General features: G+C 49.1%; 1 protein-coding gene across 1 annotated transcript in view; it reads right to left on the bottom strand.

The window, feature by feature from the left end:
- Positions 1-10,873: 10,873 nt before the first annotated feature.
- Positions 10,874-16,175, bottom strand: part of EFCAB6 (EF-hand calcium binding domain 6) — a 295,381-nt gene continuing 290,079 nt past the window's right edge. Inside the window, exons 30-31 of the mRNA XM_030815402.1 lie at positions 12,929-13,078; positions 10,874-11,093 (exon numbers count right to left, since the gene is read on the bottom strand). Coding sequence (XP_030671262.1) covers positions 10,971-11,093; positions 12,929-13,078 — 273 coding nt within the window. The 3' untranslated portion in view covers positions 10,874-10,970. The remainder of the gene's footprint in view (positions 11,094-12,928; positions 13,079-16,175) is intronic.

Raw genomic sequence — 16,175 nt, 5'->3', positions numbered from 1 at the left:
TGCAGTGGCGAGATCTTGGCTCACTGTAACCCCCGCCCTCTGGGCTCAAGCGATTCTCTCAGTCTCCCGAGTAGCTGTGATTACAGACATGCACCACAATGCCCAGCTAATTTTTGTATTTTTAGTAGAGACAGGGTTTTGCCGTCTTGGCCAGGCTGGTCTGGAACTCCTGACCTCAAGTGATCCACCCACCTTGGCCTCCCAAAGTGCTGGGATTACAGGCGTGAACCACCACACCCAGCCTATTTTTTTTTTCCTTTTAAAAACAATCTTTGTATTTTGCCTGGCATGGTGACTCATGCCCGTAATCCCAACACTTTGAGAGGCTGAGTCAGGAGGGTCCCTTGAGCTCAAGGGTTTGATACCAGCCTGGGCAACATAGCGAAATGCTGCCTCTACAAAAAAAATAAACAAAATTAGCTGGGCATGGTGTCATGTGCCTGTAGTCCTAGGTACTTGAGAGGCTGAGGTGGGAGGATTGCTTGAGTCTGGAAGGTTGAGGCTGCAGTGAGCTGGGATCATGCCAGTTCACTCCAGCCTGGGTAACAGAGGGAGACCCTGTCTCAAACAAACAAACGAACAAACAAAATGTTTTTTATTTTGAAATACTTTTACTTTCGAGGAAGAGTTGTAAGGCTAATAGAGGGAGTTCCTCCATACCCTTCAGCCAGTCTCCCCTGTATATTCATGATACATTTATCCAAACTAAGAAATCAACACCAGTACAACACTGTTAAATACAGTCTTTATTTGGATGTCAACAATTTTTGACTAGCATCCTTTTTCTGTTCCGGAATCCAATCCACGATCCCAAGCTGCATTTAGTCATCATGGCTCCCAACTGTCTTCCAGTCTAAGAAGGTTTCTCCGTATTTCCTTGCTTTTTCTGACCTTGGAAGTTTTGAGGCGTGCTGGATGAGTATTTTGCGGACTGTCCTTCAGTTTGTGTTTGTTTGCTGTTTTCTCATGATTAGTCTGGGGTTATGTATTTTTGAGAAAAATTCCACGGAGGGGAAGGTGCCATCTCAAGCCGTCCATCTAGGGTAACGCTAGAGGAGCAGGATGCATTCCTGGCGATGTGTATCTTGATCCCTCGGTTAAAGTGATGTCTGCGGGTTTCTCCGCTGTAAAGATACTGTTCTCCTTTATCCACGTTCAACCACTAGGTCCAGCTCCACTCAAGGAGAGAGGAGTTAAGCCTCTCCCCCTGGAGGGAGGAACATCAAAGGATTTGAGGGTATCTGTTAGAACCAGCGTGGTAATTAATCAGTATTTGGGGGAGATATTGTGAGGCCAGGCCAATATCCCATTTCTCCTTCAAGTTTTGCCCACTCATTTTAGCAGCCGCCAGTCAATCTTGGCTTCAGCAATTGCCACTGTGGTGCTCACATGGTGACTTTCCATTTCCTCATTCCTTCTGCATTCATCCTTTGGAATTCTTCTGTAAGGAAGATTTGTCCCCTCTCTGCTGTTTATGCACTAATCTCGCTCTGAACTCATTATTCCATTCTTTAGGTTAGAGACTGATTCTATCATTATCTATTTTGTTGCTTCAATGGTTGCAGCTTTGTCCGCTGGAAGCTCTGGTAAGTCAGCTCCTGATTCCTTTTGTTTATTAATTTCACTTCCTTACTTTCAGGCACCAGAAGATGTTCTAGGCTCCTCTCTTATTTACCTTGCCCTGGCCTTAGAATCAGTCATTTGTCCAGAGAGCCCTAGCTCTTTTTACTTAGAAACTAAGATCTTGGGCCAGGTTCGGTAGCTCACGCCTGTAATCTCAGCACTTTGGGAGGCCAACGTGGGCAGATCACTTCAGGTCAGGAGTTCGAGACCAGCCTGGCCAACATGTTGAAACCCCGTCTCTACTAAAAATACAAAAATTAGCCAGGTGTGGTGGCACACACCTGTAATCTCAGCTACTCAAGAGGCTGAGGCAGGAGAGAATCACTTGAACCGGGAGGCAGAAGTTGCAGTGAGCCAAGATTGTGCCACTGCACTCCAGCCTGGGTGACAGAGTGAGACTCCAACTCAAAAAAAAAAAAAAAGAAAGAAAGAAAGAAAAAAGATCTGGGTGGTAGGTGTGCTGGTTGCAACTTGTGGCATCACTGCTTCTAGGCCTTCTCAGAGACAGAGCTAGGAATATATTTAGTGTACTAACCCATTTATGCACACATATTTATCTATCTCTACCTCTATCCAACCATCCACCCATCTATCTATCAACCTACTACCTATCATCTATCAATCATCTACCCCATCTCTCCATCCCTGTCTCTATCAATAAACATTAATTCATACTGATAGCCCCACCTCCCGTCCTGACCCAACAATGCAATCTCAGCAATGCAACGGATTCTTGCTTTTCTACCTTGTTCATTTATAACCTATTATTATTATTTGAGACAGGGTCTCACTCTGTCACCCAGACTGGAGTGCAGTGGTGTGATCTCAGCTCACCACAACCTACACCTCCTGGGCTCAAGTGATCCTCCTGCCTCAGCCTCCCAAGTAGCTGGGACTACAGGTGCACACCACCACACCTGGCTAATTTTTGTATTTTTTGTAGAGATGGGGTTCCGCCATGTTGCCCAGGCTGGTCTCAAACTCCTAGGCTCAAGAGATCCATCTGCCTCGGACTCCTAAAGTGCTGGGATTACAGGCATGAGCCACTGTGCCCTGCTGCTCATTTGTAACATTTTTCTTTGACAGTGGATGGTAAGAAGCCTGGCTCCCACAATTACAATTTACTTATGGATTTGTCCACCCCTAACATACCTACGGTCTATTGCTCATCTTACCCTTGTGAGAAGCACAGTTTCCAACCAGAGTGCAGTGTCCACGTGCAGGCTTTTGATTTTCAGCTTTATGAAGTTACAGTGGTCAGTTCCTCCCCCGTTGCCTTTCAGTGCGCCTACGTCATCCGTTTGTAATACAGTTGGATTATTTTGTCCCTGGTCTGCATTCCATCCTGGGATCCTCTGACCTCCTGGCTGATTACTTATTTGCATAAAGTGACATTCACTCTTCATTGTGTACCGTCTTATGGGTTTTGACAAATGCATAGAGTCCACTATCTATTATCATACGATCATGGAGGACAGTTCTTCCGTCACCCTAAAAATCCCCTTTTTCAGTCCTTGTGTAGTCAAACTGTTTCCAAAATGGCTGTATGAGCTTGCAGTCCTACCAGCCATGAATGTGTATTCCTGCTGATTCATATCATTACCAGAATTTCATCTTATTTTTAAAAATTGTAGCCATTTGAGTGTGCATGTGGGTGTTTCTCCATGGTTTTAATTTCTATTTTCCTAATGACTAATGATGTTGAACATCCTTCTTGTGCTTATCATTCTCATCTATTCATTTGTGGGAGTCTGTTTAGATCTTTCATCTGTTTTTTAAAAAATCAGGTTGTTTGTTTCCTTGCTGTTGAGTTTTAAGAGTTCTTTATATTCTGGATACAAGTTTTTTTTTCTCCCAGTCTGTGGGTTCTCTTTTTACTCTTTTAACAGTGTCTTTCTTAAAGCAAAATTTAAAAATTCTGATATAGTTCAATTTATCCATTTCTTCTTTTATAGCTCGCGCTTTTGGTGTCATATCTAAAAATCCATTTCCCATCTCCAAACCCAAGGTCACGTAGATTTTCTCTCATGCTTTCTTTTAGGAGCTTTTTTTAGTTTTGTGTTTTACATTTAGGTCTACAATGCTTTTGTTTGTTTGTTTGTTTTTTTGTTTTTTCGGAGTCTTGCTCTGTCACAGGCTGGAGTGCAGTGGCATGATCTCAGCTCACTGCAACCTCCGCCTCCCAGTTTTAAGTGATTCTTCTGCCTCAGCCTCCCAAGTAGCTGGGACTACAGGTGTGCACCACTATGTCCAGCTAATTTTGTATTTTCAGTAGAGATGGGGTTTCACCATATTGGTCAGGCTGTAATTTTTGTATTTTTAATGGAGATGGGGTTTCGTCATGTTGGCCAGGCTGGTCTCGAACTCCTGACCTCAGGTGATCCACCTGCCTCGGCCTCCCAAAGTGCTGGGATTACAGGTATGAGCCACCGCACCCGGCCCAAAACTGAATATTTTAAATAATATAGTTTGGCAACTTTGGAAGTAAGATCCCGTCCCCTCCCCTGTCTCCTCCCCCTTCAATGCCCTGAAGGATTTGTTGCTGCTGCTTGTTGTAGTTGGCTTTGTTTGTTTAGTGACTCTTCCACGTGAATTCTTTAAGGTCTGCATTCTCCATCATGTGTGGCCACTGAAATTTCCTTTCGATTATTAGCTTAATGGTCAGCTGACGATGAGACAGAGGTTTCCTTAAACACTTGGAACCAATAAATTTTTCAGTCCCGCTCACACCTGTAATCCCAGCACTTTGAGAGGCTGAGGCGGGCAGATCACCATCCTGTAGACCGTCCTGGCCAACATGGTGAAACCCCGTCTCCACTAAAAATACCAAAATTAGCCGGCCGTGGTGGCACGTGCCTGTAGTCCCAGCTACTCGGGAGGCTGAGGCAGGAGAATCGCTTGAACCTGGGGAGGTTGCAGTGAGCCGAGATCACACCACTGCACTCCAGCCTGGCGACAGAGCGAGACTCTGTCTCGCATAAGTAAATAAATAAATAAAATAAAAATAAAAAATTTCCCAGTCTCTGCTGAAGTGCCCTGAGTGCCTGTCAGGACGCACCTTCAACATTCAGCCAGGTGGCTGGCCACTCTGCATCAGCCTTCACTTTCTGCTGGTGCAGAAAGTCAGCCAGAGGTGAGAGTGTAGGGCCTTTTTATGTCTTTTCTGAGCATGCTTACAACCCCGGGCATATGCACAGCACTGTCTACATTTGTAGCTTTCTAGATTCTCAAGAAATATCTTGGTGTTTTTTAAGGCCTCCACGGGACATTTTATTTCCCAGCTTTTCCTTTTAAGCTTTCTGTGTAGCCTTTTGATTACCCCAGCTGTTATCCATTGCCTTAGATGGCCACCAAGTTAAAACACTTTCTTGCGTTTTTTTTTTTTTTTTTTTTTACAAATACTCCCTCCTTAACTCTGGGGAAAAGGTTTTTTACACCTGGGCAAGCTCTGAGTTAGGCCCAAAACAGCCAGCCTTGCAAAGGGCATCTTTCAGGGAACCACTATGCAGGCCGAATAGCGACCATATTTTGGTGAAATAGGCTTTGAAGTTGCTCCAGCCCTGTTCTGCTCTGTGTGGTGACTATCACACCGAACTGGGAATGCAGGCTGTCATTTTCTAAGGCTGTTGGGGACCTGGAGAGTGGCTGGTTGGACTAGGGCAGTTAAAATGCCACAAGTCGGCTGGGCGCAGTGGCTCACACCTGTAATCCCAGCACTTTGGGAGGCTGAGGCAGGTGGATCATGTCAGGGGTTCGAGACAAGCCTGGCCAACGTAGTGAAACCCCATCTCTACTAAAAATACAAAAACTAGCTGGTTACGATGGCGCGTGCCATAGTCCCAGCTACTTGGGAGGCTGAGGCAGAAGAATCACTTGAACCTGGGAGGTGGAGGTTGCAGTGAGCTGAGATGGCACCACTGCACTCCAGCCTGGGTGACAGGGCAAGACTCCATCTCAAAAAAAAAAAAGAAAAATGCCACAAGTCTTGCCAACGCTCAGCTACTTTTCTTGAATAAGTGCCCCTTCGGTTCCTGCAAGCCTTTGGATAATTTCTAGAGTTCTCAAAAAAGTTGATCCTGACCATTGTTGCCAGTTTTCTTGCTGCTGTTTTGGAGGAAAGATCTCTTGGAGGGCCTTCCTCTGCCATTTCTGCTGATGTAACCCTTCATGATTCCCTTTTATCTCCTCTGTTCACTTGTTAATTTTACCTTTTGCAAGTATATTTTTAAAAGTATATTTTTAGTGGTTGCTCTATGGTTTATAAATACATTATAAAACAATCTGTCTTCAATTATATCATATTGCTTCACATGCAGTATAAGAACCTTTTAACAGTACACTCTGAATTCCTTCTGCCCATCCCTCGTGCTTGTTGTTATACTTTTAAATCTGGTGTAAACACATAATATACTGTGACAGATTTTGCTTTAGATGGCTTTTAAAATAATTTCAGGTATAAAAATATTTTATTTTACCTTTGATTATATCACTCTGATACTCTTCATTTCTTTGATAGATCCAAATTTCTGACTCAATCATATTCCTTCTGCCTGTAGAACTTCAATTTTTTTTTTTTTTTTTTTTGAGACAGAGTCATGCTCCGTCGCCCAGACTGGAGTGCAGTGGTGCGATCTCGGTTCACTGCAACCTCCACCTCCTCGCTTCAAGCAATTCTCCTGCCTCAGTCTCCCAAGTAGCTGGGAGTGCAGGTGCCCACCATCATGCCTGGCTAATTTTTGTATTTTTAGTAGGGATGGGATTTCACCATGTTGACCAGGCTCATCTCAAACTCCTGACCTCAAGTGATCCACCCACCTTGGCCTCCCAGAGCCACCGCACCCAGCCTAAAATTTATTTTATGGTAAGTATGCCATCAGTTGAGTTCCTTCATTTGTTGTGTGCCTAGAAAATCCAATGTATCTCTTTATTTTGGAAAGGTATTTTGCTGGTTACAAAATTTGAGCTTGATGATTTTCTTTCAGCACTCTGAAAATGTTATTCCATTGTCTGCTGGTTAGCATGGTTTCTGAGAAGTATGCCGTAATTCTTACCCTTGTTCCTCTGTAGGTCATGTATCTTTTTTCTCTAGCTGCCTTCAAAATTTCCTGTCTTTTTTTTGCAGCAATTCGAATATGATATTCCTAGAGGTGCATGCATATGTGTGTGCGTGTGTGTGTGTGTGTGTGTGTATCCTGCCAGCTTCTATATGCTTCTGTTCTCTGTCGTTTAGCGTTTGTAACTAATTTTGGAAAATCCTCAGCCATTATTTCTTCAAATATTTCTTCTGCTCCATGTTCTCTTTCTTTTCCTCCTGAATTATGTGCATGTTAGACTTTTTTTTTTTTTTTTTTTTTTTTTGACACAGAGTCTCACTGCTCTGTCACCCAGGCCGGAGTGCAGTGGTGTGATCTTGGCTCACTGTAAACTCCGCCTCCCGGGTTCAAGCAATTCTCCTGCCTCAGTCTCCTGAGTAGCTGGGATTACAGGCACACACTGCCATACCCCACTGATTTTTATATTTTTAGTAGAGACGAGGTTTCACCATGTTGGTCAGGCTGGTCTTGAACTCCTGATCTCATGATCTGCCCACCTCGGCCTCCCAAAGTGCTGGGATTACAGGCATGAGCCACTGTGCCCGGCCCCATATTAGACCATTTTATACTGTCCCACGGCTCTTATATATTCTGCAATTTTTCCCCACTCTTTTTCTCTCTGCATTTAGGTTTAGAAACATGCTATTGACCTATCTTCAAGCTCACTCATTCTTTCCTTGGTTATGTAGAATCTACTGATGAGCCTGTCAAAGGCAATCTTCATCTTTATCACTGTGTTTTTTTTATTTCTAGCCTTTCTGATTCTTAGTTTTCATCTCTCTGCTGAAATTGGCTGGTTGTGTGTTGTCTTTCTTTTCCATTAGAGCTCTAACACATAAACCAGTTCTTTAAACATTTTTCTAATGGTTCCAAAATCTGTGTCATGTCTGAGTCTGATCTTATGAGTGCTTTGTCTTCTCAAACTGTTTTTATAATTGCCCTTGGTATAGCTCAAAATTTTTTGTTGAAAGCCAGACATTTGTATAGCAGGGCCCAGCAAACTCGCTCTGTGGAGGATCAGATAGTAAATATTTTAGGCTTTGAGGTCCACATACATGCAGTCAGTTGCACTTCTTGTTCTTTTCTTCCTTCCTCTTTCTCCTTCTCCTTCTTCAACCCTTAAAAATGATGGACCCACAAGGCTGCTGAACAGGTTCAGACTAATTGTACTGACTCAGCCTCAGGAAGTCAGGAGAGCTTCGTGGAAGAGGTGGCTTTGAGAGTTTTGAAGGAATACCTGGCATTTCCTGAGGAGTAGGTGGAAGAAACTGCTGGTGCCATGTGCAAAGCTATGTAAGAAGCAGCATGCGGAAGCTGAAGTCCAGCACACAGGATGGGATCTGGGCACCCAGGTGGGGCCTCCAATGCTGAGGCAGGGCACATGGGCAGGGCATCCATCTGCCCCTCACCACTAAGCATCCAACCCTCCATTCGTGGTGGGGATTTTAATAGGTTACTTTGCAAATTTGGGGACACACTTTCAATTTCAGGGGTTGGAATAACAACTGGCAGATGCCAAGCCTTCTTTCCAGAGCTCATTGAAAGTTCAGTGTCACCTGATTTGTTTTTATAGGTGAGACTGCATTTTAAAACTGTTATGTCAGAGTGTGGTGCCAGCAGTGCTGGTGGGAAATGCATGGAAAGATCCAGAACTTGTTTTGTCAGAAGCTGGGAGATGCGGCCAAGAGAAAGTGGGTCTGACCCCACAGCCACCTCCAAGTGCTATGGGGAGTCCAGCACTCACAGAGTCCATCCACAGAGAAGCCCCCAACACCAGAGTTGCTCCCCAACTTGCCAGCACTCCCTGCAGAGCCTGGTCAGCTTTCCTTCTGGGAAAGGGACCCAGAGGCTATGCCCCGCCAGCATTAAAGCACCTGCTGTGTGCCAGGCTGGGGGCACAGGTCAGTGTTCTCACCCTATGGGTGGAGTCTGCAGTCTGGGTGCAGAAGGGAGGGACTCTCTCTGCCAAATGGTGACAGCATCGAATGGGGAGCTCAGCCTCTGCCCAGGGTTCCAGGAGGTTTGGAGCTGGGCCTCAGAGGAAGAGTATGCGGGCTGTGCAGATGAGAACACAAGTAGTCCCAGAAGGAGGAGCCAGCAGGATCCAGGGCATGGAGGCAGGGATGTGGGCACAGGGCTGAGTGAGTCCTGGTGCTGCCTGCAGGGGAGCCGGCCCGCCCACCTTCAGGGCCTCTGACGCTGGCCTGGGCTGTCACTCACTGTCTGGGCCAAATCCTGCAAGCTGTGAGACTCTGGAAAACTTCCGGTACCTCAGTTTCCTCATCTGTCAAATGGGGATGCTCATGGGAGTCTAAATGATGATGTGTGTGAAGCGTTGGCTCTGAGTCCCGCACACCTGTGCTTACAGGGCGCTGGCACTGCCCTGTCCTGGCCTAAGTCCTGCACACCTGTGCTCACTGGCTGCTGATACTGCCCTGTCCCAGCCTGAGTCCCGCACACCTGTGCTCACTGACTGCTGGCACTGGCCTGTCCTCAGCCTGAGTCTGGCATGCTTGTGTTCACCGGGAGCTGACACTGCCCTGCCTCTGGCTGGAGTCTCAGGCTGGTGCCCCTGGCCCTCACAGGCCTTCCTTATTCTGGACTGAAGCCTCTCTCATGGGAATATCTGCTGCCCACATGCCCAGGTCCCACAACAAAGGTGACACAAGTGTGGTCCCACCATTTCTACAGATGAGGACGCTGAAGGGATGGGACCGGGTACAAAGTCACATGGAGGAGCAGCTGGGGTCCAGGGCGTCTCTGCCCCGTAGCACTGCATGGCCCTGTTGATGCACCTACTCAGGGTCCCCTTCCCCTTCCCTGAACTTGGGGCTGCCTGAGCACCCCATTCCCCCTGCAGCGGTCCAGTCTGAAATGAGGAGGAAACTAAGGACAGATGGAAACAAAGGTGACCCCAGGAAACATTTTCCTGGAAATAGAAGGCCTGCGTGGGCCGGACAGGGGCCTCTCCTCCCAGTCACGCCCATCCAATGCACAGCTCTGCCTCGCAGGGAGAGCTCTGCTCACCTCACGGTGTAGCCTCATTTGGACCCCGTGCAGGGGCAGGGAAGGGGGCTTTGGTGGGCAAGGCCTGGGGCCCAGGTGGAGGGGAGGTGCTCCGCCCACATCCCATATCCTGCCTGCTGCTCCCCAGTTTCTTGGAGAACCTTCCAGAAGGTGACAAACGCTGCCTGCATCTCTCAGCTGAGTCACAGTCCATGAAAGCAGAGTGACGATTTTCAAACTTGTTAAACCTGTCAGTTCCAAGGAAGGGCCCTCTCATTACTGTCCCTGGTGGGGGTTACAGCCAGTGGCCACTAGGCTTGGGCTCAGGAAGGTGGAGGGAGGCCCAAAGCTCCAGGGGGTCTCACTCAGGCATGAGTTGCTCTTCATGGAGTCAGGCTGGCCAGTGTCCCTGAGCAAGACAGGGATGGGGTGGTCAGTGCCTGTGCCTCTAGGAGCAGAGACATGGCCACCCTGACTGCAGCAGGGGGCTCAGATGTCCTCTGACCCAGGACTCAGGAAGCTGGGGGGTCAAAGGAGGCAGCAGCCCTTGGGTAATGGGGTGCAGGGCCCCAACTGCTCTGGACTGGAGGAGGCGCCCAGCAGGGGCCATGAACAAAACCTCCGGAAAGTCCAAGCTTTTAAGAATGTTAGCATTGGCCGGGCGCGGAGGCTCACGCCTGCAATCCCAGCACTTTGGAAGGCTGAGGTGGGTGGGTCACCTGAGGTCAGGAGTTCGAGACCAGCCTGGCCAACATGGCGAAACCCTGTCTCTACTAAAAATACAAAAATTAGCGGGGTGTGGTGGGTGCCTGTAATCCCAGCTACTCGGGAGGCTGAGGCAGGAGAATTGCTTGAACCCAGGGGGCGGAGGTTGCAGCGAGCCGAAAGCGCCACTTCACTCCAGCCTGGGCAAAAGAGCCAAACTCCGTGTAAAAAAAAAAAAAAAAAAAAAGTTAGCATTAGTAATTCTTTCATAGTGTCAAGAATCATTCTTGCAAAGACTATTTGTCCAGACTAACAAGTGAGGGTGCCTAAGACAGTGGTAGCACCTGGCACCTGGAGAGCAAGCATCCTGCGCCAGAACCCAGGGCAGCCGTGCCTACTACCCCCGACCCAGACAGGGGCGGGCTGGGCTTGGGCTTGGGTTTTGCTTTTTTGAAAATTCATGAAACCCCCAAATTATAGGATTTTATTAGTCTTGAAACAGGCCCTGTGGCTGTCGTCCTGCTGGGTGCACGGCAGGGGTGTCTACTGGAGGAACGCCCGGAGGAAGTCGTTGTAGGAGATTTTTGAAGACAGCGTCTTATCGTAATACTCCAGAATATGGAAGAACTCTTCCTCAGAGAGGTTGATGCTGTACTGTCTCAGGACCTAGAAGACAGAGAAAAGAGGCCTCTAGGTTTGTTTGGGGCCCTAGGTTAAGGAGGCAGGCTGCCAGGAAGGGGCTGGGGGACACGTCCACCTGATCCCCAACCCCACTTCCGATGTCACCCTCCCATCTGTGCGCTCTATGCCCTCTCAACCTCTGCCCAAACAGGAAGCAGCCTCCAAGGGCAGCCCTGTGTGCATCTGGCTGTGAAACGGGAGCAGACAGGAGGTTAATTACCTTTGCCTCCCTGAGGGGCTGAAGGCTGGTCAACATGTTCAGACAAGGTTGATGGTCAGAGAGGTGGGGGCTCAAGGGGAGACCTGACTACGTGGCCCTAACTTGGGGTGGGGCCTCAGGGTGCGCCCAGGCAGGGGAGGGCAGGGCCAATGGGTGTAGAGAGTTGCTGTGATGAGACCGTAACACAGCCTGGAGCACAGCCTGCTGGTGGTAAACCCAATACTGACTGCCCTTTCCTCTTCAGTTACAGAACCTGACTTTCTCCCAGGCTCCTGTGTGTCCAGCTAACCGGGAACATGTCTCAGCCTCTCTTGCAGCTAGGTATGTTCTGGCCTGAGAAGCTAAGTAAGAATGTTATGTAGAACATCCAGGAAGCCTCCTTTAAAAGAGAGGGGCATGCCCTTTTCTCTCCTGTTTTTCTGCCTGCTGCCTGGAATATGGCTGTGATGCTGGAGCTCCAGCAGCCACCTTGGACCATGAGGTGGCCTAGAGGAAGGAAGCCAGGAGTTGAGAACAGCAGAGCAAAAATGTGGTCCCTGATGATTGTCCAGCCACCACACCAGCTCTGACCTTCCTACCTCTGGACTTCTTTTATGTGGGAGCGAAATAAACTTTCACCTTAAGCTGCTATTTTCACCCCCTCCCCATTATGTGAAGCTGAAACAAATCCTGACAGACCCTCATAATATATAAAGATGAGGCCATACATTTCCTATCCACATTTGCATTATAACTTGTTTCTAGGGGAGACTGGAAAGCAGGGCTAGATGGCCTAGAGGTCCTATGGGGCCGAGGTCAGCGGGCCTGGCTGTTGGGCCCCATGGGATGAAGGCAGAAAAGGAAGCTGAGCCTGGTGTCTGAGACGGCCCCTCAATTACGCCATCTGATCTGTGACTCTGTGGAGGGCAAGGTTTCTTTTGCCCCCTTCCCAGCACCACGCCTGAATTCCTGGGAAGTTGCTGGAAGGGAATAACAGAACCTGCCCTACTTCCTTCCTTTCTTTGCATGGGGGATAGGGAGAATCCCTGACTGAGATTTATACTTAATCCCGAAGGACAGAGGAACGTGAATGTGGATTGGAAAACCACTGCAGGGTGTTTGTTAGGCTATGGGGGTGGGACATGGAGGGCACCCAGGGACATCAGTACAGATGCCCAATGGCGGAACCCCACTATGTACTGCAGGGGCGGGGCTCACTTTGCAGGCCCCTTGGGAGGTCCAACATAGGTCAGAGATGCTCTTCAGAGCCTGCAGGAGAGCCCAGTTGTGGGGAGAGGGCTCGGAGCAGCAGCAGCAGCAGTGATGGCAGTGCCTTAAGGAACCTGGGTTCAGGCACTGACCCTGAGGAGCTGGCGATGGAGGTATGGGGCATCCACGCAGGGCTCCAGAAACCTCTGGGAAGGAGAACCCGGGATCTGAAGGTGAGAGGCGAGTGGACCCAGGCCTGGATAACTTGGGGGTCCCAGGGAAGTGAGACCTGACACAGCCAGGTCACACCGGGCCTTCGGCAGGGGGTAGAGGGCTCCCCATGGGAAGTTTCTGGCCACTGGCATTTGGCAGCTGCTCCCTGCAGAGGCACTGGGCGTAGAGCTGTGCTCACCGTCCTGAAATCTGCGATGCTTAGCAGCCCCGTTCCAGCCTCATCACAGCTTTTGAACGTACGCCGCATCGGCCTCCAGCAGTGCACAATTTTGGGCTGAATACGCAGCAGAGCGGAGTAAAAAGATGACGTCTCAGCACCGGCTTCTTTCTAGACACAAGACAAGAAGGGGTGAGGAGGGAGCTTTTGAACGCGAGGGTTGGGGTGGGCTCCTCCTCGCCTCCGCCTCGCCCAGCCCTGTTCCGGCTTCACCTCCCAACCTGCTCCACTGGCTCTCAGTTTAGGAGGGAGCCTGCCAGAACTCGTCACAAAGATGTGCACCCGCCCCCTGACCATTGTGCGGGCTGTTTAAAAACGTGTATTACATCAGCCATCTCATTTACACCTCCCCACCGGCAACCTGGAAAGAAGGCAGGTCTCTATCCCCGCTTCACAGACCAGGAAGTGGAGACTCGGGGAGGTAAAGTGACTTGGGCTTTGACCCCAACACACTTCAGGCCACACCACCTCCCAGGGAATGCAAGGAGATGGCAGGGCAGATACGGGCCAATTTGAAAATAGTTTGAGGAAAAAGAGAGATTTCAGTCTGGGTTTTCTAGTAAGTTATGATAATGAACAGTGTTAAAAAAATTCACAAGGTGGTAATTATATCTAGTAATTAGACAGAACACTACACTGTGATTACTTCATTTAGGTGCTATTAGGTTGAAAACAAGACATTTGAACATGATTTAGCCCCAATGTGTTCGACTATCACAAAGGTGAACAGTAGGCAACAATGCGTAACATGTCTTGGGAAAGTTGAATTTTAACATAAACACTATGTAAGACAGATGAGCACAGGGTTAAGCTGCTTTCATTTTTTTTTTACATCATTTGGCACCTATGATGTGAGCTCCCCAGGTACCCACGGCTTCATGAGCTGCCAATTTGCCCAATCAGCTGATCCACAGGTGGGGAAGAAAGGGTGTGGGGCTCACATGACCTCCCACACCACACATCACAGGGCAGAACCACCAGCCCGGCCAGAGCCCCCACCTCTGACCTGCCTTGCAGGGAGGGGCGGCGCCCAAGCTGCCTTCCCCCGAGGACATCTTTCTGCTGCCTAATGGGGGGGAGAAAGCTCCCAAATCACCAGAAAATGAAGTCCCCTTTTTAGCTCCTCTGCAGGGAGACATTTGACCTGACCTCCGCACTTACATGGTGGTGGCCTTGGCAGCTGCCAGATGGGACAAGGGCTGTGACCAGGACCATACAGGGGCCTACTCTCTCCTGAAAAGCGTTCAATCTCAATCCACTCTGGTCCGGGGCAGTGATTTGAGGAGTGGGGGCGGAAGAACTCTTCTGAACCACAGAGTGGTGCCTTGGGAGGGGCGGGGGGAGAGTGCCACAGTCTCTGTGGGCTGACCCGCAGCACCTAGCACGACCCCACTCTGACCCCAGCCTTGCAGGGTTGCTGAGGACAGACAGTGAAGCCGGAAGCTGGGGACTGGGGTAGCCCCTTTCACTGGGGAGGGCTCAGAAGGGGGCACTGGTGTGCTCTTCCGCAGAAGCCCATGCACCTCCTAGCAAGCCCTTAGAGCCTCCACAGATCTCCAGAAGGAGAAACTGAGGCCCAGAGAGGTGGAGGAAGGATGGAATTGATGGAGGCCTGGCAGGCCATGCGTCTCCATGTTCTCCACGTTTGTGGCTCCCGTGAAGATGAAATGGGGACAGAATAACTGAGCTGGCAGAACTGTCTTAAGTCTTCTTCTTTTTTTTTTTTTTTTGTAAACTTGGTCTAAGCTTTTAATACTAGCTCCTGTTTGTCTAAACTAGAAGCTAGGCTAAGATGGAACCTGATTTTGCACAAAATTGCAAAACTAGCTGTGAAGAAACTTTCTGCATGGCATCTACTTAACTGTGGCTGGCTTAACCCACTCTCCATTCCCTAGAGTCTCACCACTGTGGCCCAGGCAGGTCTGGCCCTTGGGTGGGGTGAGTGGGAGTGGGGCCAGGTGGGGGGTGGGGCCAGAGCCAGGGCTGTCAGCCCGACACTTCTGGTCCCTCCATCTGAGTCATAAGGTGGTCGGAATCAGCTGTGTTTGTTCCCCAAATCGACAGCACCAGATGTACTTGTACTTATTATTGAATTCACCGTAACTCAATTCAACGTTAATTCAGTACTAAAAACATTTTTTGGCTTCGTGTTTTGGAAGGGCTGGAGCTGATGCCATGATGGTACTGGGTGTGGGTTTCAATTGTGAAACTGTAAGTGGCTGAGAATCAAAGGTAAAAATCTAGAAGAACTGTGTACCCTCCAGCTGCCCTTTAAGTGGCTTTAGGTTTTCATTCCTCTTCAAAGAAACAGAAAGAGAAAACTGTAGACAATGCATGGTGGGTGTAGTTTCCACCAAAAATGATGACGAGAGACTCCATCCACCACACACACTCAGAGGAAAGGGCCTGGCTCATCTCAAATGGCTGGTGAATGAAGACCCTTTTAGTTCCAATGTTGACCAGTGCTGTGACTCACCCCACCCCTCACTTTGCCTTTTGGGTTAACTGACCAGGCACTGCCTCCAGGGTGCTGTATGAGACCTTGGTCACACAGACGCCTGGGAAGAGCCACCATAACCAGGTGTCTGCCACCTGAACAGTTGGAAAACCTGGGATCAAGGCTACTGGTTCCCATTCTGGGGTCTCCAGACCCTTATAGGGTTCTAAAAGGAGAGGAAGAAAATCTTAAATTACTTCCAAGAAAGTACATTTCTGAGCTGTTTCCAATATCCCCAAAGCCTAGTAGAGGCCTTGTCTTTACCGCAGCCCTTGCCTCCCAGGTGCGAGCCCCCAGCACACAGGCTGTGGGCTTTGGGCCCCCGCCGACAGACCCTGGCTGTCTCATGCTGACCTGACAACTGCCTTGCCCTCTTGAAGTAACGGAGGAAATGGGGTGGTTAAGTATTGCTCACGTATCACATGCATATAGAAATCATCTGAGTAGGGTCTATGGGCAGGTGGCAGCGAGGCTGGGGACATTTCACAGATGAGTCCTGGCTGGAAGCAGGACTGGGCTGGGCTCTGGCCTCCTGTAGCCTCTGAGTCCACCTTTTCTGTGAAGCTAGGTGATCCGCAAGTGCAACGAATTAACAAAACGAGGCTGGGTGTGGTGGCTCATGCCTGTAATCACAGTACTTTGGGAAGCTGAGGTGGGTAGATTGCTTGAGCCCAGGAGTTTGAGACCAGCCTGGGCAACATGGCAAAACTC

This window comes from Nomascus leucogenys, chromosome 7b, assembly GCF_006542625.1.
Source record: "Nomascus leucogenys isolate Asia chromosome 7b, Asia_NLE_v1, whole genome shotgun sequence".
Lineage (NCBI taxonomy): Eukaryota > Metazoa > Chordata > Mammalia > Primates > Hylobatidae > Nomascus > Nomascus leucogenys.
The sequence above is the reverse complement of the archived record's forward strand: the minus strand, read 5'-3'. Positions and strand labels throughout refer to the sequence as shown.